Source organism: Lytechinus variegatus, chromosome 10 (assembly GCF_018143015.1).
Source record: "Lytechinus variegatus isolate NC3 chromosome 10, Lvar_3.0, whole genome shotgun sequence".
Lineage (NCBI taxonomy): Eukaryota > Metazoa > Echinodermata > Echinoidea > Temnopleuroida > Toxopneustidae > Lytechinus > Lytechinus variegatus.
This window is the reverse complement of record NC_054749.1, coordinates 35,534,151-35,560,320: the sequence shown is the minus strand read 5'-3', so window position 1 is coordinate 35,560,320 and position 26,170 is coordinate 35,534,151. Positions and strand designations below refer to the sequence as shown.

General features: G+C 36.2%; 1 protein-coding gene across 1 annotated transcript in view; it reads left to right on the top strand.

The window, feature by feature from the left end:
* Positions 1–26,170, top strand: part of LOC121422964 (speract receptor-like) — a 49,969-nt gene that overhangs the window by 16,070 nt on the left and 7,729 nt on the right. The window contains exons 6-12 of the mRNA XM_041618213.1: positions 2,476–2,621; positions 14,646–14,824; positions 15,257–15,347; positions 22,668–22,838; positions 23,609–23,713; positions 24,180–24,251; positions 25,367–25,532. Coding sequence (XP_041474147.1) covers positions 2,476–2,621; positions 14,646–14,824; positions 15,257–15,347; positions 22,668–22,838; positions 23,609–23,713; positions 24,180–24,251; positions 25,367–25,532 — 930 coding nt within the window. The remainder of the gene's footprint in view (positions 1–2,475; positions 2,622–14,645; positions 14,825–15,256; positions 15,348–22,667; positions 22,839–23,608; positions 23,714–24,179; positions 24,252–25,366; positions 25,533–26,170) is intronic.

Genomic DNA, 26,170 nt, shown 5'->3' with positions numbered 1-26,170 from the left:
TATTTTACCTACTTATTTTTACCGAGTTTAGCACCAGTTTAGAGGCTATCACAATACTTCTTAAATTAGCGGTTCTCCAGAGCTGCCCTGGCAGTACAAAGAAATTCCCCCGTACATGGTGCACTGTCTTTTAATGGGATTACGCCCGGAAGCGTATCTTAACTACCCCGGATTTTTCACGCGTCGATATTCATATTTCTCACCCCACCGTGCACATCATCCGCAAAGTGAAGTATAGAAGTAATTGAATCGGATGGTAAAGCCCTAAGGAAATGGGGGTATCACTTTGGTCAGATGGGGTATTTGGTGTCTCCGCTTCGACATTGGACCCATACTCACCTTCATGCTGGCTTTAAAGATGCCCTGACCCCTGAGGAATAGTGGCAAACAGATCTAGATGTAATCTCAAAGAGGTAAATGTCCTATCATTCGGGATTGCCATATCCAACTTTATTAATGCAGATAGATACCATCTAGTTCAACGATGTACTTGATAAAAATAGAGCAAATATAAATTATGACATTCGCCTTCCACCATGATGAAAACATCTCACATCTTGTCAGAAAATTGAATATCGAAATGATGATATATTTTTGTTCCTCTTGTTGGTAATGACTTTTATTTTTATCATTATTTTGTTCCCATGTTGTAATTTGCTCTTGCAAATAGAGCTATAGCAGTAGATGTAGAATATGTGGTTCAAACATGCAGGTTCTTTTTAAATGGCAACCTGTGCTGATATATAAAACCTCGTAGACTGTTACCTTTGTTTAGGAATGTACATTTTTATTAGTGCACCTGCATGGCATTCTTTACAGCTGAATGAAGTTAAAAAGCCACCGGGAAATGAATTCTCGGTCTCATTGTATTAAATGAATCCCTAATAAACCCCAAGGTGTTGAATAAGAGGATATTAACTTACACGAGGCTGATTTCCAGTACTACAACATCTGACAACGATAGCAAGTACCCATAATACATGTCGGCTGCCGCGACTAGCCTAGATACACTCCATTCCGAAGGTCCAAATAAAGGTGTTGGCAATGATCATCTCATAAGATCAAACGCGAGCGGAATGGTATTGAGACATCATTTGACATGGACAAGACATTGAATGCATTAACCCAATAATTAAGGTCCATGTATAACAGGTCTTTGGTAGACCATGAATGAATCGAACGCATTATAGGAACGCTTAGAATCCACTGATACTACAGTCACGACAATACACCTGTTACAAAACGATCTATGGTATGTGATATGGTATGTGATTGGAGTTTTGAAAGTTTTAATCGATACCGGTCATTCTAGTAAATGTGACCATAATCATACTGATGGATGCTGAAATACGATAGTGGCGTGTGATATTAAGAAAATGCAGGGGAACGGTATGAAAAAGATTTTAAAAATGGGATATACACTGTAAAAACTATGGTGTTAAAACTGACACCAATTGGTGTTAATAGAGGAACACACCCTGAGGTGTTAAAATAACACCCTAGAGATTGAACATAACACCAAAGAGTGTAAATGTAACAGCCATATGTGTTGAAATAACACCTAAAGGTGTAAAACTAACACAACCAATTTAACACCGGTGTAAAATAACTGGTGTGGTCCTCTATGTACACCGGTTAACACCAAAGTTTTTGCTGTGTGGTGCTACATAAATAATGATAATAAAATGAAATTTCCCATGGAATCAACAGTTGAAAAATCTCACGTAGATCTTACTGTTAGATGATACTCTGGTTTGAATCACATTGATGACCCGTTGTGAAATCGTTAGACATGCTTTAACTCTGCTGCCCTTTTCCTCTTCATCATTTTATCCTATCTATCTCTCTTTCTTTATCTCCCCTCTCTTTCCATTTTTCCAAATTTTCTCCAGCTCTCTTATTTAATGACCATTTCAGGCTTTTTAGATCAAGAGATAAACCGGCCTACGCTAAAGGTTCTTCTATACCTGTGGGCTAATTGATTTTGTCCATTTATAATTAATCACTTGCTCGCTACTTTGTGACCAATTTCACTAAGACCAGGAAATGGCTTGGTATGGCGTGTAGTATTCTACAGTTCTGGTTTTATTTTCATCTGAGAGGAAATGCAAGATATATGCCATGTTTGACTTATGAATTCAAAATGACATTTTATGCAATATCTAACATATATGGATATGAATGATAATAACATAATCATCTTCTTGTCATTTTATTTTCAATTATTTTGCAGGTAATGAGATCTGTTATCGCATCAATTCATTATTGAAATGCTCGATTTATTCGTACATTTTGTAAGAATTAATGGGTCATTATATTGACTTAATTTTTGCACCGAGTATCTGAATCGATTTTGTGTTTAAAAAATACATTCGATAATTGCATCTGTCTATCCATCACAAAACACGTTCTCAATATAATTAATTAAAAAATATAATAGCTATATTGATGTATTGTCTCGTTTCATTTTATTAGGTATCACTGGAGTAAATCGAATCATTGATAAAGATGGTGACACTATAGCTAACGTCAGTGTCTTCTCCATTCAGAAGAGTAGCCAGTCTTCAATCGGCTATACTATTGACCCGGTCGCAATATTCCAGGAGAAAAATGGTACCACGGTAAGTCAGAATTTAATATAGCATGTGTTGGTGTGTTGGAAATTTGATGCCAATATCGGCTAAATTGTGCTCGTGGTGTGGCTTCAAGTTTGCACTTTATCGGATTTTTAAGTCCATTAATCACTTATAATAAACACGCCTCCTCTTCTCAAATTCTAATCATTTTTAATTATCAAATCAGATAAAAAGAAAATTATGTTACAAAAAAGCAGCGGCGAATATACATTCAGATACAGTAGCATCTTGTTTCAATTACTCTACATGAAAAGAATTTGCGCACTTAGCCCCTCTCGTATGTTGCATTTTTAAGCTAACGTGACAATGCTTAAAAAACAACAACATTGTCTTAAAATATGATTTGAAATATTGCGGTTCATTTTTCCTAATTTAGTGGGTAAACCTATGTGAACAGACGCCCCGTACTTAAAGGGACAGTCACGTATTTCACAACTAGTGTCCCACGTCCTGTTCGACCCTGTTAGGGACACCATTTTCTCCCGTATTTCAACATATTTTAAACGTTTGTTCGAGAATATTCAGGAATTTTTCCTCACATGCAGGGTAGGAAATAAAGGGAAGGGTGAAATATTTTTTTTTTTTTTGCATATTCTTTGAAAATTCAGCACAAAATTCAGTTCTAAAAAGTTCGTAATTTTTGCTTGCTCTGTTTCCTTGGCTGCAGCTTCTTATAAAGATTCCCCTGTGCGCCATGTTTAGCTCTCTGAAAACATTGGGCTCATTACACCATGGTGTCAATATATAGTAATGACGCAGTTATATTTCCCCTACGGAGGTCGTCGAGTTAAATAAAACCATTTTAACATATTTGTACCAGCTACGTATACACGATATAGGTGGGTTGAATAAAAATGACAATTCATCAGTCACATTTTCTCTCCGGCGCGCCGTGGAGCAAATGTGACTGAGGTATTATAATGAAATTGCTCTTTCGGAGTAAACAAAGATTATATTCTCAATAGTTTCATAATACTAAAAGTTAAAATATAAGTCATACATTTCAGCATTATGGAGAATGCTGTCTAAAACAGGTACAGTCTCACGAGCCAGTCCGACTCCGGACCAATCAAATCTATTACGTTTATACTCTTCACACTGTAAAAACTGTGGGGTTAAACCTGACACCAATTGGCGTTAATAGAGGACCACACCCTGAGGTGTTGAAATAACACCCTAGAGATTGAACATAACACCAAAGAGTGTAAATGTAACAACCATAGGTGTAAAACTAACACCACCAATTTAACACCGGTGTAAAATAACTGGACGGTGTGGTCCTCTATGTACACCGGTTAAGACCACAGTTTTTGCGGTGCAACATGTCCAATGGTATACATGTACGATTGGTCGGAATGAGTTCGGTTTCAATGATATTACTGTATGTAGCATGACCTTGAACACTGGACTTTTCCTATCCATTCCCCAGACGATCTCGATGATCAGGTGATTGATCTCCTTCATGTGTCGTGGCGCCGCTTGACTAGGTAGTTTCGCATTGTACTACGGGGAAATTCTTGACGACGCATCGATTCCTTTGAAAATGCAATTAAAAACGCAATGATACTTTAGTCGGAAGTTGGTGGACTGGGACACAGATCGGACGAACAAAGGCAAATATGTTGTTGTCCAGAGTCAAGAGATTCCGATGCTGTCCCGGTCCCCCAACTTTCGACAAAAAACGTCTCAGCTCTCCATTGTGATTTGGCTTGCATTTTCAAAGGAATTGGTGCGTTGTAGAGAGCTCCTCCGTAGTAAATGCGAAAAGTTCGAATATGTTTAAACTGCACCAAACAAGAACCATTCTCCTTATGAGGCAATAACGGTATTTTCTTAGGAGGCTTGATAATAAAAGCCGTCTGTAATTGACAGAGCCAAAACATGCTTTTTTTTAATGTGTTTTATTGAATCAATATAATAAAAAACATAAACAAAAATATTTCAATGATTTTAACAATGATAATAATAATAACGATTAACAGCAATAAAAATAAAACATGACAACGCAATGTATACGTAAATGCAGCTTATATCCATGTACAGATATACGAATACATATTACAACCTAATATGACAGCCATCTTTAATTCTTGTAAACTTCTATACGCTGAAAACATAACATGATCTTGTTCTACATAGATTGGCTCAAAAGAGGGTTTCCTTTCTCAGCCGTTTTCGAAGAAGGGATTAAAGTAGAGTAAATTTACTTTCAACACTTTGGGAATTCATTTTGTATTCATGTGGAGCGTTGTGGCCCAGTGGATAAGTCTTCTGACTTTGAAACAGAGGGTCGTGGGTTCGAATCCCAGCCATGGCGTAATTTCCTTCAGCAAGAAATTTATCCACATTATGCTGCACTCGACCCAGGTGAGGTGAATGGGTACCCGGTAGGATTAATTCCTTGAATGCATGAGCGCTGAGAGGCAGCTCGAGCTAAAGCCGGGGTAATAATAATAATAACAACGCGACTCGGAATAGATTATTTATAGATAGATGGCGCTATATAAATGCCTATTATTATTATTATTATTATTATACCAAACAATTGTATGATCTTCACCACAAAGTAAAACTCAGATTTTTTGAAAGCTCTTTAAACTGCTGGCGTGTAAGAAATCTATCTCTTGTCGGGAAGATCTGTGTGATAAAAACATGTATTGTTTCTGCATTGTTCTGTATTATATTCTAAACGTGAGTTATTGTAATATATAAGCACATTTCATTCCATATACAAGCACAAAACAAAGGTTCCATCGAAAAAGAAAATGAAATCGAAAATTCAACACTCAAGGACTGTAGTATTCTTCTGTTTTCTTCAAGTGGACAAGTGATCCTGAAATCGGCATATTTAGACGCTTGCATTAATCGCTCCAAAAGCTACTGACATTTCAATATTCTTCTTCTGTCCATGGCATAAGCTTAAATAATTTTGGTATTCTTCGTACCTCTATTTACATAAGAAAAAAAAATCGCTAAATAAATCAATTATTGATAAAAAGTGGTCTTAATTCCATGATTGCCAATTTATTAATTTGTAAAACCTTCCTGGTTCTCTTCAAAAATAGGTTAATTATTTGACATTTCTGTCATTAAACAATTTTTACCGAATATTTAGGTCGCTGTAAGCAATGTCTTCTAAGCATCACATATCCAACTTGGATCTAAATTTATCCCACTTGGAATTTTAGTAAAGATGAAAGAATTTCGATAATACACCAGTCGCAATTCCTTTAATTTTTTTTAATGATTGAATTGATTTTATTTCATTCTTCATAAAAAACATAGACAAGTCAATACATATACAAGTAAAAAATGATGAACGTGTAAATACACGGAAATAACTGAACATAAGAGAAAGACAAAGAAAACGATTTTTGTCTAATTAGGGGTCAACGAAAAGGAGCAATTTGCCTTGTTGAGCGTTGACCTCAAAATGAATACATGATAGTAGGAGGGGGGGGGGGGGGCGACAAAGTCAAAGTCGTGGAGAACATACATGCATAATATTAAGTCACTGAGTACAAGTTTAATAAAAATAATCAAAAGGAACGTTTAAAGCTATTAAAAGAAAGATGATTCTTAAGATGGTTAAAATTAAAAATGAGGATGAAGATCCCATTCATTCATTTCAGTGAAACCCAAGTTTATCGATTACGCGACTATGATATTTATAAAAGTATGATGAACCTGAAATATGTAATTTGTGGAATGCGCTCAATCATATCAGAGGAAGCAAGTTGACAAAGTACAAATTGGACGCGTATGGTTATTTTTGTAAAGCTAAAACGTATGTTCTAATTGTTTTGGTAGAGCAAGGGCGGTTTCAGCTTCTATATTTATGAAATAATCATTGAAAGCAGGTCCTAATAATTTAAAAGGATAGTATAATCATCTTGTTATTTCCCATATTACACCGGTCATCCAAAAGTAGAGCTATGATACATCGCAGTAATAATGACGATATGCTTGCCATTCATGCTTAAGGAATTTCGTAGAAAAAAGTCAAAAGCCACATCATTCTTATAAGTCTTTGTGTTCTCTTCTAATTGTGAGGCTAGGTTCCGCTTTCCTTCAAGATGAATCTTCGCCGTCGACCTACTTTGGTTTCACATTACTGTTTCCATTTACTGCCCTTTAAGAGCATATGTTTCGAAGAAATAAATTCCAAATTTAGGTCTAACTCACCACATTGCAGTTCAATCATTTATTTGCATGTGCATTTTTTGCGCCAAATGTATTCTAAGGGAGTGACGGGAACAGTGGTTATTTTTATTTTGACATTTGTTTATAATTAAACGTTATTCAGCGCTCCATTGGTTGTTGTGGTTGTTGTTGTGTAGACATATTGCAATTGTTTAATAAAAGCCTCTGTTTCTATATAGGCGAGGGGGAATTATAAATATAACGATTGATAAGTGGAATTTTTACGAATGTGTATATCAATTAGAAAATAATTTATTTGCTGAAAATCTTATTGTTTTTTAATCAATTGCTATTTTGCCTACTCGTGTTCTTTTATTTTAACTTGATAACGTCTCAACATCCGCAATTAACCTTGTTTTATTTTTTTTCACCCGGTTCTTGTCCTATTCCTATTATATTTTGTTGGTTAGATTTTCCGTCTTTTTTTTAATAATAATATTTGTTTTTAATTTTGATCACAAAATGAAGGTGCCTTCACCTGTCCTATTAATCATATTGCTATTAACACTTTGTAATACAAGGCGTAATTCGGATTGTCTTTAATATATCATAACTACCTATCACTCAGATTGGTCAAATATTTTATTTAATCACATCTGTATTTCATCGATATAGCTTAAGGGTTCTAGTAATGTAATTTTACAAAATGGTCCGTCCATGACTTTCCTCACTATTCCTTGATGGCCAATTTTAGATTATTTCCACCCTTCCTTGAATTTCAATTGCCAAACATTTCAGTTTCGCCTTGTTGCCTTCGCCGAATGACCTTGTTGATTTACTCATCGTTTCTCCATCGCAAATGGATTCAACAGACTAAACATTCCGCGCAAAAACGAGCTTCCTTGATTATTTGTTCCATATACAACATGCGATTATGATTATCAATGTTCTACTGATTGGCTGTATACGTAAACAGGTTAAACCGTACCATCTGCCATCGGAATTAAGGTTTAATGCCACAGAGAGTCTATATCTGACCCTGGTAACGACCATACACGTTTGGCATCAGGAGAAGTTTAGACAGAAAGTACAGCTTAATGAGAAATGGCGGTATATATATCTCTGTTTGTATACATATATGTCGTTAGCAAGTGGCAAGAATCTCCTCATCTTAAGCGTAAACAATATAGCCACAATTCCTTGACCGAGTTCCCCGACAGGTTGCTTTTTGACGCGTAGATAATGCCTTCAGCATCGATGGCTATTAATATGAATTATCAATGTTCTCCGGTTGGCTTTGTACTATAAAGATTTATCACACTTTTTAGGTAAGGCTGTAAATAGCTAGACCTAGATTCCATGGCAACCAGTAATCAATGTACTACTATTCTGTGTTTTTTTTAGTCGAAATATCATTTTCCTTTGTGCCATTGCTCTACATGTATTATTCTATTAAAAAAAAATCTTTATCGTTCTGAGCGCTATGGGTAAAAAGTTCAAAGTTGTGTGATAACGGATTAGCTAGCTTAACATGCTTTAGGAATACGCTGCATACTTATCAAAACGTTTTTTTTTACCCGTATTATAGTGGAAAACGACTCGGGCATCTAGTTGGTTTTGATAAAAGCAGAAATAAAATATGAATAAAATATTTTGCCATGTCACATGCGAAATACTCCACAAGCAGGGCTAGCTATCATTTACAAATCTGATAACCTCCAATGATATATTATCATTCGATACAATTTTTGCTTTTATAAATAATCCTGGTTGTGCTTCTCCTGTAAGTACTGAATCCCCGTAAACCTGATTTTCAGATGCCTTTTTTCTCATCTCTTTTGACAATTGTCGACAGGGGAAATGGTTGAATGAAATGGTGCATTGCATCTGCAATGATTACCCTCAGTCTTTTTTAAAATCAGATAAGCCAAACATATTATTACAGCTAAACACTAAAACTGTGCTGATGGAACACATCCCTAGTCCCTTGGAAACGAGGGCATTTCAAAACTGTATACATTACCTGTGTAAGGTTGGGAACAGCCTATCTCCGAATGTATTTTATATACAAAGTAATGTGACTGCAGGAGTCTTAAATGGTCTACCTAGAAATGATAATCACGGAATGAAATATAAAATGAGCTATGATAGTGTAAACCTGATCAAGTTGTTTATGAACACGATGAAAAACTTGAGTATCAGCAGGAATCCAACTCGTTAGAAATGGACATTCAACTTGCAAAACGTCATGGACGTTCAATGTTAAATACGCGTCTTGTCGTCACCTTGCATTTGATTTCTTAAAGGTCAAGTTCACCCTGAAGAAATGTTGATTTGAATCAATAGAGAAAAATCAGACAAGCACAATGCTCAAAATTTCATCATAATCGGATGTAAAATAAGAAAGTTAAGACATTTCAAAGTTTCGCTTATTTTTAACAGAATAGCCAGTTACATCCAAATAATGGAATTCCATGTGTTCATGGAGGAATGAAACTTCATTTCACATGACAATGACGAGAAAATAAAAATATTTCATATTTCATATAATAAAATACAAAAGAAATAGTGAGTGAGTGATGTCATCAACTCTCTCATTTGGATGTAACTGGCATGAATGGCTCGTTCATATAACTACTTTGTTGAAAATAAGCGAAACTTTAAAATGCCATAACTTTCTTATTTTGCATCCGATTTTGATGAAATTTTCAGCGTTATGCTTGTTGAATTTTTCTCTTTTTATTCAAATAAAGTTTTTGTGGGGTGGACTTGTCCTTAAGGCTAGGAAGGGTTGAGAGGGGAAAGACCCGTTAATTACCCCAAATTTTGAATATTCCCTTGAGTATAGTGCCATTAGTGTTGTCTTCAAAACCGTCTGGATGTCATGTGCATTCTAACAAGCCAATCATCATACACTGTAAGAACTGTGGTGTTAAAACTGACACCAATCGACACAAATACTGTGGTGTTAAAACTGACACCAATCGGTGTTAATAGAGGACCACATCCTGAGGTGTTAAAATTACACCCTAGAGATTGAACATAACACCAAAGAGTGTAAACGTAACAACCAAAGGTGTTGTAATAACACCTATAGGTGTAAAACTAACACCACAAATTTAACACCGGTGTAAAATAACTGATGTGGTCCTCTATGTACACCGGTTAACACCACAGTTTTTGCTGTGTACGCCTCAATGACTTATGCAATGGCCAGAATAAGCAATTATCCTGAACGATTGAAAATCAGGAAGCCATAGTAAGTATTTATTTATTTATTTATTTATTCAATATTTCACCAGGGTAGCTCATTCAACAAAAATTGATCTTCCATGAGGCCCTGTAAGTCAAAGCAAGTCATATTCTATAAGGAAAAAAATATAGGAATAGGTAATTACGTTTGTTTTGTTTTCTTGAAAATTGTGAGATTTCTCCGCACAGATCCAGACGACGATTGGCAAATTAAACCCAAGGCGTCAATTTAATAGGTGCATGGGATTGACATGAATTTATCATTCAAGCCTTCCATGATTTACTAAAGAATCAATATGATAAAGTAGGTGTATAATGGGAGTGTCTTGTACATTCACAATCAGGATTCTAATGTGTAAAAAATGAACTGAGATTATGAAAATTTATTTAACTATAAATGGACCAGAAAATATAACAAAGTGATGATTCTTAACAAGTTTGTATGTGTAAAATCCATTATGATAGGGTCTTTGTTCCTGTATTTCCCCCAATTTTCTCTTTTCTTTCACCCCCACCCGCATTTCCCTTTTTTTGTTCTGATTTCATTAATTTAGGTCGAAGTTTTTGTTAACACTACATTCTGTTTTTTCTTTGATGAACATAACATGACAATTTAATGCTCGAAATATTGATATTTTGATGCACAATTTTTGCTTGTTCCTTCCCCCTTTCTTTTCATCAATCATTATTTTAATATTACTTACCTCCTCTTTCTGAGTAAACCTCGCTATGCACGCCCACGTTTTCTTTTCTGTCTTCATTGTTGTTACTTGAATTGAGAGAGTTTTTTTTATTCAGAACATTAAAGGTTCATTCATTCCTAATGCCAGTCTCCATATATCGTGCTCGCGTTCTCCTTAACTATGCCATCATCCCCGCCTGTTTCTCGTTTCCAACGACCCTTCCCAAAGGTTGGCGCCATTTCATCTCTAAACATGCTTACGATGAGGATAGATGGGCCTTAATGATGTTAGGTAAAGGATTGGGCAATGTAAGGGTAATAAACAGTATGCGAAGGAAGGTGGATGCATGCCCTTATCAACAAATTTACCATCTTCTACTCTTATTCCAGTTTAACCCTTCAATGCACCTTACCCATAATAACCTGCCTGAGTGCAAACTTAACGTATATAAACTGTTAAAGTCAATCTATTCTTGCTATGTTACGATTGGTATTTATATATCAAATGGCAAGAAACCTGTGTCTAAACGCGTCATTTTCACTAAAGAATCGAAGAGCTGACATGTGTAATCCAAATTGTTCACCTTTATCTGTTTGGTTTACGAGTGGGTGTGCGTGTGTGGGTGTGAGTGTGGGAAGGTGTATATTAGGTTGGTTGTTTGTCCCTCTCAGTGGTTTGGTCTTGTAACTGTTGTTAATACTGACATATTTCAGCGAATAGTTTTCAATATAGACGAACAAACAGGATATCAACTGATAATCTTTCTTTTAATTAATAAAACGGAAGGTGAATGTAAATTGTTGTCTATTGATTCAACTCATTAATTTATATTGTGGTTTACTATTTTATATGTTTTTCTTTAAAAATACCGGCGGTGTTTTCACATTTATTTTCAAATAAAATCACCCGAAACAACCTATGAAGCCGGACTTGTTATTCGGTATAAATATTTTAAAACATATGTGCATATGAAGAGACAAGCATTTAAGCACGAGAGGATCGGTGATTCGAGAGCCTGTGGGATAGAGAATGGTTATTCTTTGGCACGTTTAGTGTAACTGAAGAATGGGTATGGCCTTACAAATATGGATTTTGTTTCATAATATTTGCGGACTCGTTTGATGTAACTCTTGCACTTCGGGCTAGAAACAAGATCTATGCCTGTTTGCGAACATGCATGATTTCTCTCGTTCTCTCACCCTCTAGGCCTCTACCACCCCCTATATCTCCCTCTCTCTCACTCACACACATCCAACCCCACACACTCTCCCTCACACATACGCGCGCTAAGTACCTAATAGAGCCTATTCCTGTGGAGACATTTTGGGGATATAACACATCCTTATGAATCACCCTTATGGAGTCTCCATTTTGCATCTCCTTGTGTAGCAATTATAACTTATTTGCATATTGTGGAATTATCTTCTAGGCCAATCACAAGTTTTCTACAATACGTGGTTGTTAGTGAAATATTATGTGTCTTGTCGAGACGTTCAAAGTTCCACAGGGCATTTGAAAATGTAAAGACCCATACACACCCATCCACACACACCCACACCCACACACACCCACACACATACACACTTATCACTCCGCCTCCTTGCTCTCTTCTGCTCTCTATTCTTTGTTTGTTTTCTTTTTGTTTTTCTCGATCTGATTTTCTACTTCTCCACACTTCTTTCTGCATCTACCCTTTCATAAACCCCATTAAAATGAATTAGGCGGCTAATAGCAGCATAATTTGGTCGTAAAATTGGAGGAGGACAAGAGTTATCCGCATTACTCTGATGCTGCTATTATCCGCATAATAGCAGCATCGGGACAAGATTTTTAGTTTATGAACGCATTTCCAAATAATGCGGATAATTGCCATGGTGAGGTCACAAGGTCACCCTTTTCCAACACAACCGCATCGGAGGGGGCGTGTCCAGTTGTCATGGCGATTATCCGCCTTTTTCAGGACGGGCGCAGGTAAAAAAAAATGCGGCTTATTTTCGGAGTTTATGAACGCAATTTTTATTGAATTATCCGCATTACTCTTAGGCGGCTAATTGGAGGATAGGTCTCAGCCGTCCCACCTTTATCTCTCTCTCCATTTCCCTCTTTCTATCTCCACTCTACCCCTCTATACACGATATCACGTTGCCCCCTATATCATGGTTCTAATAAATCCAGCGTTTCAAACTTGAAATAAGGCTTTGTGATCTTTAATAACACGAACAAACATACCTTGAAACATTGAGAAGCATTGCTATGGGCGACATCGAAACAAATATGAGCAGCGGGGTTGAAATCGTTTTTTGATGCTCACCCCTTTATTTCTCAATCTATCGATTCCTTTTATTTCACTCCACACCAACACTTTGTAAATTCTGGTCGTCTCTTAGTAAATATGGATAGTTTAGTGAGTCAACATTCAACATTCAGACCTTAAAATGTTTAACAGTCACATGGCAACTAATGTATTAAACCAGCCAACAGTATCGGTTGTGGTCGACGTCAGAATTAGGGCGAGTGCTCTCTTTTTTATAGTACAAATGAAACTGAGCTCCCCTACAAAAAGTCTCACAAGAAGTTGAAATATATCTATCTCTTTGAATTGAAATAGTCTCACCACTGCACGCAATGGTGTTTGTATTTTAATAATAAAATAATAAAAGAAACCTTAGCATCGATAACTTGTGAACCAGTCTTCAGAGTAAAAAAAAGAAAAGAAAAGAGGAGTAACGATAGCGATGTGAACGTGCGATGTGAAATAAGTATTGACATGATAAACGGTCCTGTGTAAGAACATTCTGCTTGCTTAGCAAGGCCCCGTGCTTAAATGAATGACATGGAAATAAAATGAAACCACATATTGATCAACTTTCAACCAGAAATATTCATATAATGTTTGTTTGAGTTGATATATATTGTTTCCAGAATGAAAGTTTCACATTTTTAACATATTATTTTAACGATTGGAATTTTTCACGATAATGGAAAAAAAATAGTTGCCAATGAATAACGAAGTTCAGTCTTGTGTGGTAAAACTACAGTCGTATTAAGAATTACAGAATTCAGAAGCATTAAATATCCATGACAAAGATGAAATTAGAATAGTGCCCTTCAGGAAGCACACGATGGTACATGTGTATTACAATATTTTCAGTTCAAAATGATAGCTATAATATTTATTTAGGTGGATGTTTTAAAGTTCTACGAAAAATTACTCCAATTAAATCCCTGGAGAGATCTTTACTGCTAGGCGGGGAGGTATCGGAGGGGGAAGAATTGCTCACTATTGATTAAAATTTACAACATCATGTTGGTCATAATATTTTGGTTCAGGCTAAATGGCTGCGAGATACCTTACCTTTAAGGGGTACTCCAGGCTGAAAATAGAATGATTTGAACAGATAAAGAAAAGACAGAAAACCAAACGCTGCAAGTTTGATAAACAATCGGACAAGGAATAACAAGGAAATTGCATTTCAAAGGTTTGCATGATTTTGGAGAAACAGTTCTAGGCATTTCTACATGAATACCCAATGATCAAACTGATGTCATTTTCCCACTTATTTTATTATATGCAATTAGGTTTATTCAAAGAACTCCCGAAATCGGGATGACAGCTGATTTAAATATTTATTACTATAGCTTATTCTATTGCAAGGGACTTATATACTATTCACCCATATATGAATAAATGAAGCAGTTAGGATTTCATGTAAAAACATAAGAAAAGGGGAAAGTGAGGATGCAATGTAATCATCAACCAAGGTATTATCTATCACATTATATTGCTAAACTGTAAAATTAAATAACTTTGCTATTTGTTATCAGATTTTCATGAAACTGTTAGCTTTTTGAATTTTACTTTTTTTATCAAGATATATATATTTTAAGTACCCATTTAACCTCTATATCGTTTGTCCCATCCGTTTAACAGGTGTATGCAGCACATAAAGGCATCGACATTCAATGGAAGGGAGGTAGTCCACCCATAGCCGAGCCTGTGTGTGGTTTTGACGGAACTGGATGCAAACCAAACTATACACTTCATATCATAGGTGGCGTGCTTGCTGGAATTATACTGCTCGCTGCAATCATAGCAACCATCGTTTACAGGTAAAAATAAATAATCAACGTCGTGTTTTAAGATGCCTGTTACCGATAAGAGCTGTTCGTATAACATCTCGAAATAAATCGATATGTTCGCCAAAACTGCAAAGATAAATTATGTTTATAATATAACTTGAAAGTTTTTTTTTGTTTACTCCCATCTCATTTTCATTGCTCCTTTTTTTTGCCTTTTGTTTCTTTTGATTCTGAAACCAAGTTATATGAGGGACTGTAATAGCCTCATTGTGCTTGAACCAATATCTTAATTATTCACATGTACTTAGTAAAGGTTATTGAAGCTACATGTAGCCTGCTGAAAATATTTTTGACTGAGTGAAATTTGTAAAGTTTGATAAGTTTATTTAGTCATTTCCATATTAAATGCAATGACATTTGTATATGATTATTTAACACCTTTTATTGCTATTTCTTCCTCAGGAATTGGCGGTATGAACAGGCATTGGCAAGCTTGCTGTGGAAAGTTGATTATAATGAATTGGAATTCAAGAGTGTTTGCCGCGGTAGTCGGGTAAGAGTTATTAATATGCGTTTGTAAAGGCAATGGGATGATGAACATAATAACTGGACGAGCTACTAAGCAGTGAGAATTATGATCATATTTTAATCATTGATCTGTTACGATACTGCAACAAATAACAAGTAAATTTGATTTTTAATTTTCTCTTTTTTTATTACAGGAGATAATTATACATAAATAAAACAAATAATGATCTTACATAAATCTCTTGAAGTGTCCGATGTAAAATCCCGACGTGATGATGCTATATCCAAATATTAATCCAAATGATAAATATCCCAGTTGACTGGCGAAAATTCACAATGATGGCGATGATGAAACTGATGTTGAAGTCCGATGAATAATAAGAGTCACTGCAACGAGTTGAAATGTCCGTGAAGACGATGTTGATGATGATTAACAGTCAATTTCAGCAATCCATGGGTTGAAGCGTGTTCATTGAACAGGTTGATGATGTTGATGATCTCGATGAGAACTGATAATTTCTCAAAATAACTGCAAACAGTTCATTGATGCATAAACTACTCTGATCTGATCTGGTGAAGTGATCTCATATGATGTGATGTGATCTCTTGCTCTCATATGATGTGATGGTGTGATCTAATATGATGTGTTGATGTGATAATGTCCTTAAAGAAACTGCAGCTATATATACTAAGTTTCAATTAATCTAGAAGCTTCTAAAAAAAATGTCACCACCATAGAAGGTTCTAGTCCCTTCTTCCAAAAGAACTTTCTCCTTTCAGGAGCAGTCAAAATCCAGAACACTCTTGAATGACCTCATTGAAATCAAGAGTGTCAATAACATAGCTAAGCCTATTGTTCCTAATCTCTATTCAGAAATAACAATACAACTCCTTGGCCTTTTAAATAGGCAAGGCCTGCATAATAAAAAGACATTCTTGAATGTTCTTTACAATTCTTGGCTATCCTTAAAGGGAAATAACTAATAGATTAATGTAACTGTTTTCACAATTCTTCTACAATTATTCTTATATGTAACACCTCCCCCACCGGAGAAAAGAAAGCTTTACCGTAGTAAAGGTTTCTTTATGATTATTTTTTTTCTTTTAACTGTTCAAAGTCATCTTGATAAATCATTTACATTTATCGTGTACAAAGATATAGTACTTAATGAACATGTTAAAATAAATGAACATCAAAAATGTTTTCTTTAAATGACACACTTGGTCAAAATCATGAATAATTCCACTTTTTATACTCTTGATAGAGCATCAGCAATTACATTATTCTTTCCCTTTATGTGTACAATTTTCAAAGGGAATGGTTGGAGCATTAGGCTCCATCTGTACAGTCTTTGGTTCTTTGTTTTGAATTTCTCCAAAAACACAAGAGGATTGTGGTCTGTATAGACTGTAATCTCTCCATTGGTTAGATACACCTCAAACTGCTGAAGGGCTAGTACGAGACTCAGGGCCTCTTTTTCAATAGTTGAATACTTCTTTTGAAACCGATTGAGTTTCTTAGAGAAGTAGCACACTGGTTTTTCGATGCCTTCTTCATCTTCTTGGAGCAATACTGCTCCTACTCCAACATCACATGCATCAATTGCTACTTTGAATGGCTTTGTGAAGTTTGGAGCTGCCAAAATAGGCTCATTCACCAAAATGGCCTTTAATTTCTCAAATGATCTTTGACATTCGTCAGACCAAACATACTTCACTTTTGCCTTCAGCAGGTTTGTCAGAGGACTAACCACTGTACTGAAATTTGGAACAAATTTCCTGTAGAAGCCACTCATACCTAAGAATCTGAGCAATTCTTTCTTAGTTGTGGGAATTGGGAAGTCTAAGATAGCTTGTATCTTGGCTTCTCTTGGTAGCACTTGCCCTTGACCAACCACATGACCAAGATATGTGACCTTTGCCTTGGCAAATTCACTTTTCATCAGATTCACTACTAGATTGGCTTTGTCCAGCCTGTCAAACAGTGCTCGCAAATGATTCAGATGATCATTCCAAGTATCACTGTATACTAGGATGTCGTCTATGTATACGACACAATTGTCAAGTCCGGCAATCACTTGATTTGTCAACCTTTGGAAGGTTGCTGGGGCATTTTTCATTCCAAAAGGCATGACTTTGCATTGAAACAAGCCTTCAGGTGTAACAAAGGCTGATATCTCTTTGGCTCGGTCAGTCAGTGGCACTTGCCAATATCCTTTAAGCAAGTCTATCTTTGTGATATAGGCAGAATTTCCAACCCTATCAATACAATCTTCTAACCTAGGAATTGGATACGAGTCAGTCTTAGTTACTGCATTTACCTTTCGGTAATCAATGCAAAATCTCTGAGAGCCGTCTGGCTTTGGAACCATTACAATGGGAGAACTCCAACTACTCTGACTCGGTTCGATTATGTCATTATCTAACATAAACTGTATTTCCTTATTCACCATTTCCAACTTGCTTGGATTGAGCCTATAAGGATTCTGTTTGATAGGTCTTACATCACCTACGTCTACATCATGTACAGTTAAAGGTGTACGACCTGGTTTGTCTTTACATACATTCTCATATTCTCTTAACAGGCCAGATATATCATTTCTTTGATCTTCAGGCAGGTGTTTTAATGCCTCATCCATGTTTCCTAACATCTCTGAGTTAGACAACTTTATACCACATGGTTCGTTCTTAGATACATCTGTATAAGACAATTCATTATCTGTCTTTCCATAGCATTCTTCTTCATGTACATTTACATGTTTTTCTTCTTCTTTAACCTGTGTTGTACCTATTGGCTGACTAGCCTCTCGCTCAAAGTATTCTTTTAACATGTTTACATGACAAACTCTTTGAGACTTTCTTCGATCAGGGGTACTGATCACATAGTTGACATCATTCAATTTCTTTTTGACTATGTAGGGACCACTAAACCTAGCTTTCAAGGGCTCACCTTGCAAAGGCAACAACACTAACACTTTGTCTCCAGGCTTGAAACTTCGCTCTTTTGCATTTTTATCAGCATGAGCTTTCATTTTTCCCTGCGACTCTTTCAAGTGTTCCTTAGCCACATCACAAGCTTTTGAGAGCCTTTCTCTAAACTTTGACACATAGTCTAGAAGGTTTACATCATCATCCTGAACCATAAACCTCTCTTTGATAAGCTTTAGAGGACCCCTAACCTCATGACCATAGACCAATTCAAATGGACTGAAACCTGTGGACTCATTCGGGGAATCCCTAGTTGCAAACAGTAGGAATGAGATCCCTTTATCCCAGTCATCGGGATAGTCTTCACAATAAGCCCTAATCATGGTCTTCAAAGTCTGATGATAGCGTTCTAACGCTCCTTGGGACTGTGGGTGATAAGCAGAGGACTTGATCTGCTTTATTCCCAACTCCTTCATAACTTGCTGAAATATTCCTGACATGAAATTTGACCCTTGATCAGATTGAATTTCCTTCGGCAGACCGTACCTAGTGAAAAACTGCACTAACGCCTGCACCACTGTCTTTGCAGTGATACTTCTCAAAGGTATCGCCTCTGGAAACCGTGTAGACAAGTCCATAATCGTCAGGAGAAATCTGTGACCCGACCTCGTTCTGGGTAAGGGTCCGACACAATCAACAAGAACCCTAGTAAAAGGTTCATCAAATGCAGGAATGGGTATCAATGGAGCAGGCTTGATAGAAGGCTGTGCCTTACCAATAATCTGACATGTATGACATGTCTTACAGAAATGCACAACATCTTTGTGCATCTTAGGCCAATAGAAATGCCTCATAATTCTATCTTCTGTCTTCCGAATACCGACATGACCTGCCATAGGTAACTCATGAGCCATTTTCAGAATATCTGTGCGGTAACAAGGAGGAACTACAACCTGGTGAATTATACACCAATCTTCATCAGCTGGTCTCCGGGGAGGTCTCCATTTCCTCATCAAAATGTCATCTTTGACATAAAAACACTCAGGAACCTTATCAGCCTCAGCCTCAGAACATGCTTTTTGTGACAAGCTTTTTAATTCTGGGTCTGCCTGTTGTGCCTGTACAAGGGAGGATTTACTAAACAAACTATCATTGTTAGCAACAGAGCCTTCAACACTATCCCCATTCAAATCCTTGAAAAAGGTTTCAGCTAACCAGACATCAGTACTCTCCTCTACATCAGCAGATTCCGCATCATCCTTTTCAGCTCTACGAGTCTGAGACCTAGTAACAACACAATCCGGGAAAATCCCTGGAAAATCTTCCTGCAACAATTCAGTTTCAGCTACCTCAACGGGCTTTTCCGAAACCACTGGAGATGCAACAACTTTATCTCCAGCCAAGTCGTTACCTAACAAGAAATCAACACCTTTCATGGGTAATTCTGGAACGACACCAACAGTCACAGGACCACTAACTAGGTCACACATTAAGTCGACCTTATGCAAAGGAACCGACATGAAATTTGGGCCAATACCTTGAACTAAGACGTTGGCATTCTCTGAACTCTCCAGAGGAAGAGCCGAATCACCTGGCACCATCAGGGACTGTGCAGCCCCTGTATCCCTAAGGATCACCACTGACCTACCAGCAGCACCAGTTGAACAAGGGGATACTTCACCATCATGCAAAAAACTTCTAAAAGTTTCATCAACCTGTTTGACTTTATCAGCAAATACCAGAGAAACACTCTCAACATCTTGATTGGGCTCTGATGGAACAAACTCCATCGAGGGAACACTTGTTTGCTTGACAAAACCCATGTCTTTCTTAGTTTTGGTTGGCATTCCAACCAATTTCCAACATGATTCTTTCAAATGTCCCGATTTATGACAATGAGTACAAATTTTGGAACTACGACTCTCAGACCGTTTGGTTGATTCTGTGCCCCCACTAGCCTGATTCTTATTAGCGTCTTTGTCCTTGCTTGCATATTTTCCCTCACTAGGTTTATTGTGGGATTCAAATGACCCTTTACCTTTCTTTTTCCAATAATTCTTGAAAGGAGGCCTATCTCCACTACCTTTATGTGTGACCTCAAATTCATCAGCTACTATGGCTGCTTTACTGACTTCAGTAACTCTATGGTCATCTAAGTGAGATTTAATGCCAAAAGGAAGACTCTTTTTGAATTCTTCTAGGAGGACAACTTCCCTAAGGTGAACAAAATCTTTGTCAACTTTCAGTGATCTGTACCACTTATCGAACATCATTTCTTGTTCCCTAGCAAATTCAACATACGTCTGGCCTGATTGTCTTTGCATGTTCCTAAATTTATGTCTGTACGCTTCTGGTACTAACTCATATGCATTGAGAATTGTTTCTTTTACTGTAGCATAGTCACATGATTGCGTTTCAGAGAGTGAAGAATAGACTTTTGCAGCCTTTCCAACAAAAACGCTTTGGAGGAGAAGAGTCCAGTATTCCTCGGGCCAATTCAGTCTCTTGGCCACTTTTTCAAATGACACAAAATATGTATCAACTCCCTCTTCATCAAATTTTGGCACAAGGCGAATATTTTTCGCCACATCAAAGCCTTGGGGAGATTTATCTTTAACAGAGTTAGTATTAGTATTTGCATGAGCTAACTCCATTTCTTTCAACTTTAACTGGTACTCCAATCTCATTCTCTCCTTTTCAATGTTTTCTCTCATTTTCACTTCCATCTCAAACTTTGCCAGTTGAATCTGAGCATCATCTGAAACAGTAACAGAAGTTTCAGACTCCTCTGTAAGCTTCATGTGACTAGCTAACAAGTCAATTATCTCTGCCTTCTTTAATCCTGGGGCTAGAGATACACCCAAATGATCACAAACTGTTATCAAATCATCTTTCTTCAGTGACTTCAAATGATCATATGACAATTCTGTCATTGCAAGAAATTCTTCAACATCAAATGTAGCCATAGTGAATATACACAAATACAAGCACGTAATAACACAGTACAGTATATTCTAGAACTTTCCAAAATGTTTCCAAAATGTTTCCAATTCAAATTGGCTTTTGTTTCAAATTGACTTTCGTCTCAAATTGGCTTTCGTTTCAAAATTGCCTTGGCTTGTACAAATTTGGTTTTCGTTTCCCGGACAACTGGTTTTAGTTTCAAATTGGCTTGTACAAATTTGGTTTTTGTTTCCCGGACAAGCCCCCAAAATTATTTGTTACGATACTGCAACAAATAACAAGTAAATTTGATTTTTAATTTTCTCTTTTTTTATTACAGGAGATAATTATACATAAATAAAACAAATAATGATCTTACATAAATCTCTTGAAGTGTCCGATGTAAAATCCCGACGTGATGATGCTATATCCAAATATTAATCCAAATGATAAATATCCCAGTTGACTGGCGAAAATTCACAATGATGGCGATGATGAAACTGATGTTGAAGTCCGATGAATAATAAGAGTCACTGCAACGAGTTGAAATGTCCGTGAAGACGATGTTGATGATGATTAACAGTCAATTTCAGCAATCCATGGGTTGAAGCGTGTTCATTGAACAGGTTGATGATGTTGATGATCTCGATGAGAACTGATAATTTCTCAAAATAACTGCAAACAGTTCATTGATGCATAAACTACTCTGATCTGATCTGGTGAAGTGATCTCATATGATGTGATGTGATCTCCTGCTCTCATATGATGTGATGGTGTGATCTAATATGATGTGTTGATGTGATAATGTCCTTAAAGAAACTGCAGCTATATATACTAAGTTTCAATTAATCTAGAAGCTTCTAAAAAAAATGTCACCACCATAGAAGGTTCTAGTCCCTTCTTCCAAAAGAACTTTCTCCTTTCAGGAGCAGTCAAAATCCAGAACACTCCTGAATGACCTCATTGAAATCAAGAGTGTCAATAACATAGCTAAGCCTATTGTTCCTAATCTCTATTCAGAAATAACAATACAACTCCTTGGCCTTTTAAATAGGCAAGGCCTGCATAATAAAAAGACATTCTTGAATGTTCTTTACAATTCTTGGCTATCCTTAAAGGGAAATAACTAATAGATGAATGTAACTGCTTTCACAATTCTTCTACAATTATGCTTATATGTAACAGATCTATTAGACCAAAAACTAAGACATTACTGAATTTTAACTTAAACCTTAATCATAAGCGTACGATTTCCCCAGTTTTCATGGCTCAGAGAACCAAGTGTTTTTTTAAACATCGACTGGTAACGTATAACCAATTGACTACCGAGTTATGTAAGAATCCCCAAGGCTTTATACAAGGATCACTCGATACAAGTAGGCAGTAGGTTACAAAGAAAATGAATAATTAAAAACTCAGATAGTGTAGCACATTCCATTCCTAATCACTCTTATAATTTTCTATTTATTTTCAGCTAAGTATAGCAACCCATGATTCAAGGACATCTATGTACGCAGACCCACTATCTGGGCGTGGCCAGGTGTTCACTAGAGTGGGGCGATATAACCACACCCTTGTCGCTATTAAGCCTGTTCATAAGAAGCATATTGAGATGAGTCGAATTCTAAGAAAGGAACTCAAAGAGGTGAGTCGTTTTATGATAAATAAGAATGGCCCACAATGACGTCATCGGAGTTTTAATGAAATAGCCCATATTTTTTTTAAGATATCAATTATGGTTTGTGAAAATCAAGCAATATGTACATATGATACACAATTCATGAGAGTAGCTCCTCCACAAGGTTCTGAAGTGCAATTTTACACTATTTATGTGTTTATTTATTATATATCTATTTATGTTTTTATTTATTTATCTATCTATCTATTTATTTATTTATTTACCTATTCATTTATTTATTTATGCATTTATTAATATATATATAATAATTTATTTATTTATAGTGTTATTTCATTTGTTTATTTAACTATTTATTCATTCATTCATTCATTTGTTTATCAATTTATTATTTATTCATTCACTATTCATTCATGTACTTATTCATACACTTTTAAGTGTTTATCCATTATTTGTTTATTTGCTATTTAATTAACTCATTTATTAATCAATTAAACTTACATATTTATTTGTCAATGTATTCATATCACCTATATTTCATATTGTGTGAGTGTATCATATCTTGTATATATCACTTGTAATATTTTATTTAATATTATTGCGGAAATAAATGATTTGAATTTATTCCTTCATTCATTCATTTATAAAGTAGAAGCAAGGCTACTAGTATATATTTTACTAATACGGATATTAAAAAATTCACAAGGTTGTATTATTAATGATAATGACAATGTGTAGTAGTTCACCTTTATTCTCATTCATATATCTTATATACTCAGATGCGAGACCTGTGTCATCCTAATCTATGTCAGTTCATCGGAGCTTGCCCAGATCCTCCTAATATCTGCATCCTCACCGAGTACTGTACGCGTGGCAGCCTACAGGTAAAGCATGTGCTCTGTTTTCATTCAATTTATCAATGGAAACAATTGCTATATTAATCTACTTTAAACGCGTTATATTAATTAAATGGGGACATCGGAGACTTTTGGAAGCCCCATATTTGCTACAGTGATACTGTTTAATCCATTGTGGTGTTTCTTAAAACTAATCGTGTATTACGCATGACTTTTTCCATGAAAGTATGCATTATATACCAATGATTATGATTTAATAAGTCCCATTATCAGTTTCTCAATAATAGTATGTTATAAAATAATTTTAAAAGTGAATTTTGAAGATTAAAATGCACGATGCTTCCATCCAGTAGGATTCTTGTTTTCTTTATATCGATGTGAGAGTGGCCTCGCGGAAATTATGTAAATAGTGCACGCAGGGATAATATGAAACTGATTAGATTAATTTTTTTAAATGTGATTTGTTAAACGAATCGTTCTGTTATTTTGACAGGATATCTTGGAAAATGACGACATAAAATTAGACGAAATGTTTATCGCATCACTGGTTTCAGATATTGTGAAGGTAAGATACCCCAGTTTGTTCGTATGTGGTGTATTAAGAGGTTCCGTTCACGTAGCTTTTATACCCTCCATGTAAAAAAAAAATCTTGAACATGCAAGTCACTTTAATGATTTCAACCTCGAAGATACTGTCTCATTTGTGTTGATGCTTTCTCCCCCGAAATCAGGTTTCGTTTTCAATCAGTTTACAAATACGATGAAGGTCTGAGGACAGACGTTTTATTAAAGCGAACCGTTTTGTCCCTGGTCAATTTATCCTTATATTGCTCTTTGTCAGCATTTCTACCGTCTGCATTGAATAGTCTGTAACCTTAGAATCACGTGATCGATCTAAAATGCGTAAGGCAGGAGAACTTTGATCACCAGCGCCATCTATCAGACAGGGGCGAAACGATTAGTTTTTATTTCCTTTTTCTTTTATTTAGCTACAACAAAACTTTTTTCCGGGACTGTGAAATTCAGATGTAGTAACATACCTTTCTATCAAAATCAAGCTAAGGTGAACGGGTCGTGTGGTCCAGTGGATAGAGCATTGGACTCATAATCGCAAGGTTGTGAGTTCGAATCCCAACTCTGCCATTGTCTCCACTTTGATAAAAAGGCCCGAGATTGATATCTGTCGTCTATAACGTCAGCCACTATGACTGATTAACCTAGACGTAAAATGTTTCATAGGTAATTGGTTATATGCCAGCTTAGCGTTTACCAGCAAAATGCTGTCCTGCCGAGTTCCTACGGGAGTTACCACAAACAGAAACAGAAACATTCATTATTCAAGACCATGTGTGATATGGATAAGGTTGTGCATTTCAATGCTAGATTTTAGTTCTTTTCCGTTCTTTCCTAGATTTTTTTTCCTTTCCTCGATCTGTTTTTATGCCCCTCTGTGTTTTTCTTCCTCTGTTTCACTCACTCTGTTATCATCTTCAGCCTCTCCTTCTAGTTTGTCTGTCTTCTCCTCACACTTTAACAGTACAGTTGTCTAAATAGCATGGTGTTTTGCCTCTTTCTCTTCCTACTCTCTGTCACTCTGTAAAATATCGTCCTTAATCCTCTCCAGTTTTTTTTTACTAAGGGTAATTTTCTGCCTCATTTGCAATGTTCCATGCTACACAGGGAATGCAGCATCTACACAATACTGAGATCCGTACCCATGGCAACCTTAAGTCTAGTAATTGTGTTGTTGATAGCAGATGGGTTCTCAAAATCACCGATTTCGGGCTGATCCACTTCAAAGTCGGAAGTCAACCGCCAGATATGGGAGAATATGCATATTACCAAGGTATGTGAGCATCATTGATAGGCGGGGGGGGGGGCGAGGGACAGGCTTCACCCCTTTCAAACCCTGGCATGTGTAAAATGATTTTAGAAGGAAAAAGCGGGAAATGAATAAGAGAGGCAAAGGGCCGAAATATTGCCATCCTTGGCCTTGCTCTCTAGTCACATGATTATAAAATCTATAGGATAAAATCTCCCGGTAAAATCCCTTTTTCCCGGTCTCGTAAATGGAAGTCCCGGTCTCGACTCTAACCTGCCAAATTCAAAAATTCCCAAAATTGTTCAATAGTGAACAATTTAACCCAATGATTGAATACGATAAATAACAACAACATTAGATCGTGATAACGGACATTTTGATTTCGATTCCCTGGTGAGAATATATTCCCCCAAAATAAATATGTTAGGTGTTTGCACCGTACATGTTACGCATATCTTAATAAATAGTTACCTATTTATCTATTTATTTATTATTTTTATTGATTTACTTATGTAACTACTTATTTATTTATTTTCATGTTTACAAATTTCATTTATTAAACTTTGAATAAAGAATCAAGGATTCTTCCAAATTGAAATTCACATGCAATTCATGTCTCTTCTTACCTAGCTTGCTCGTTTCTCACTTGTTTTCTCACATTA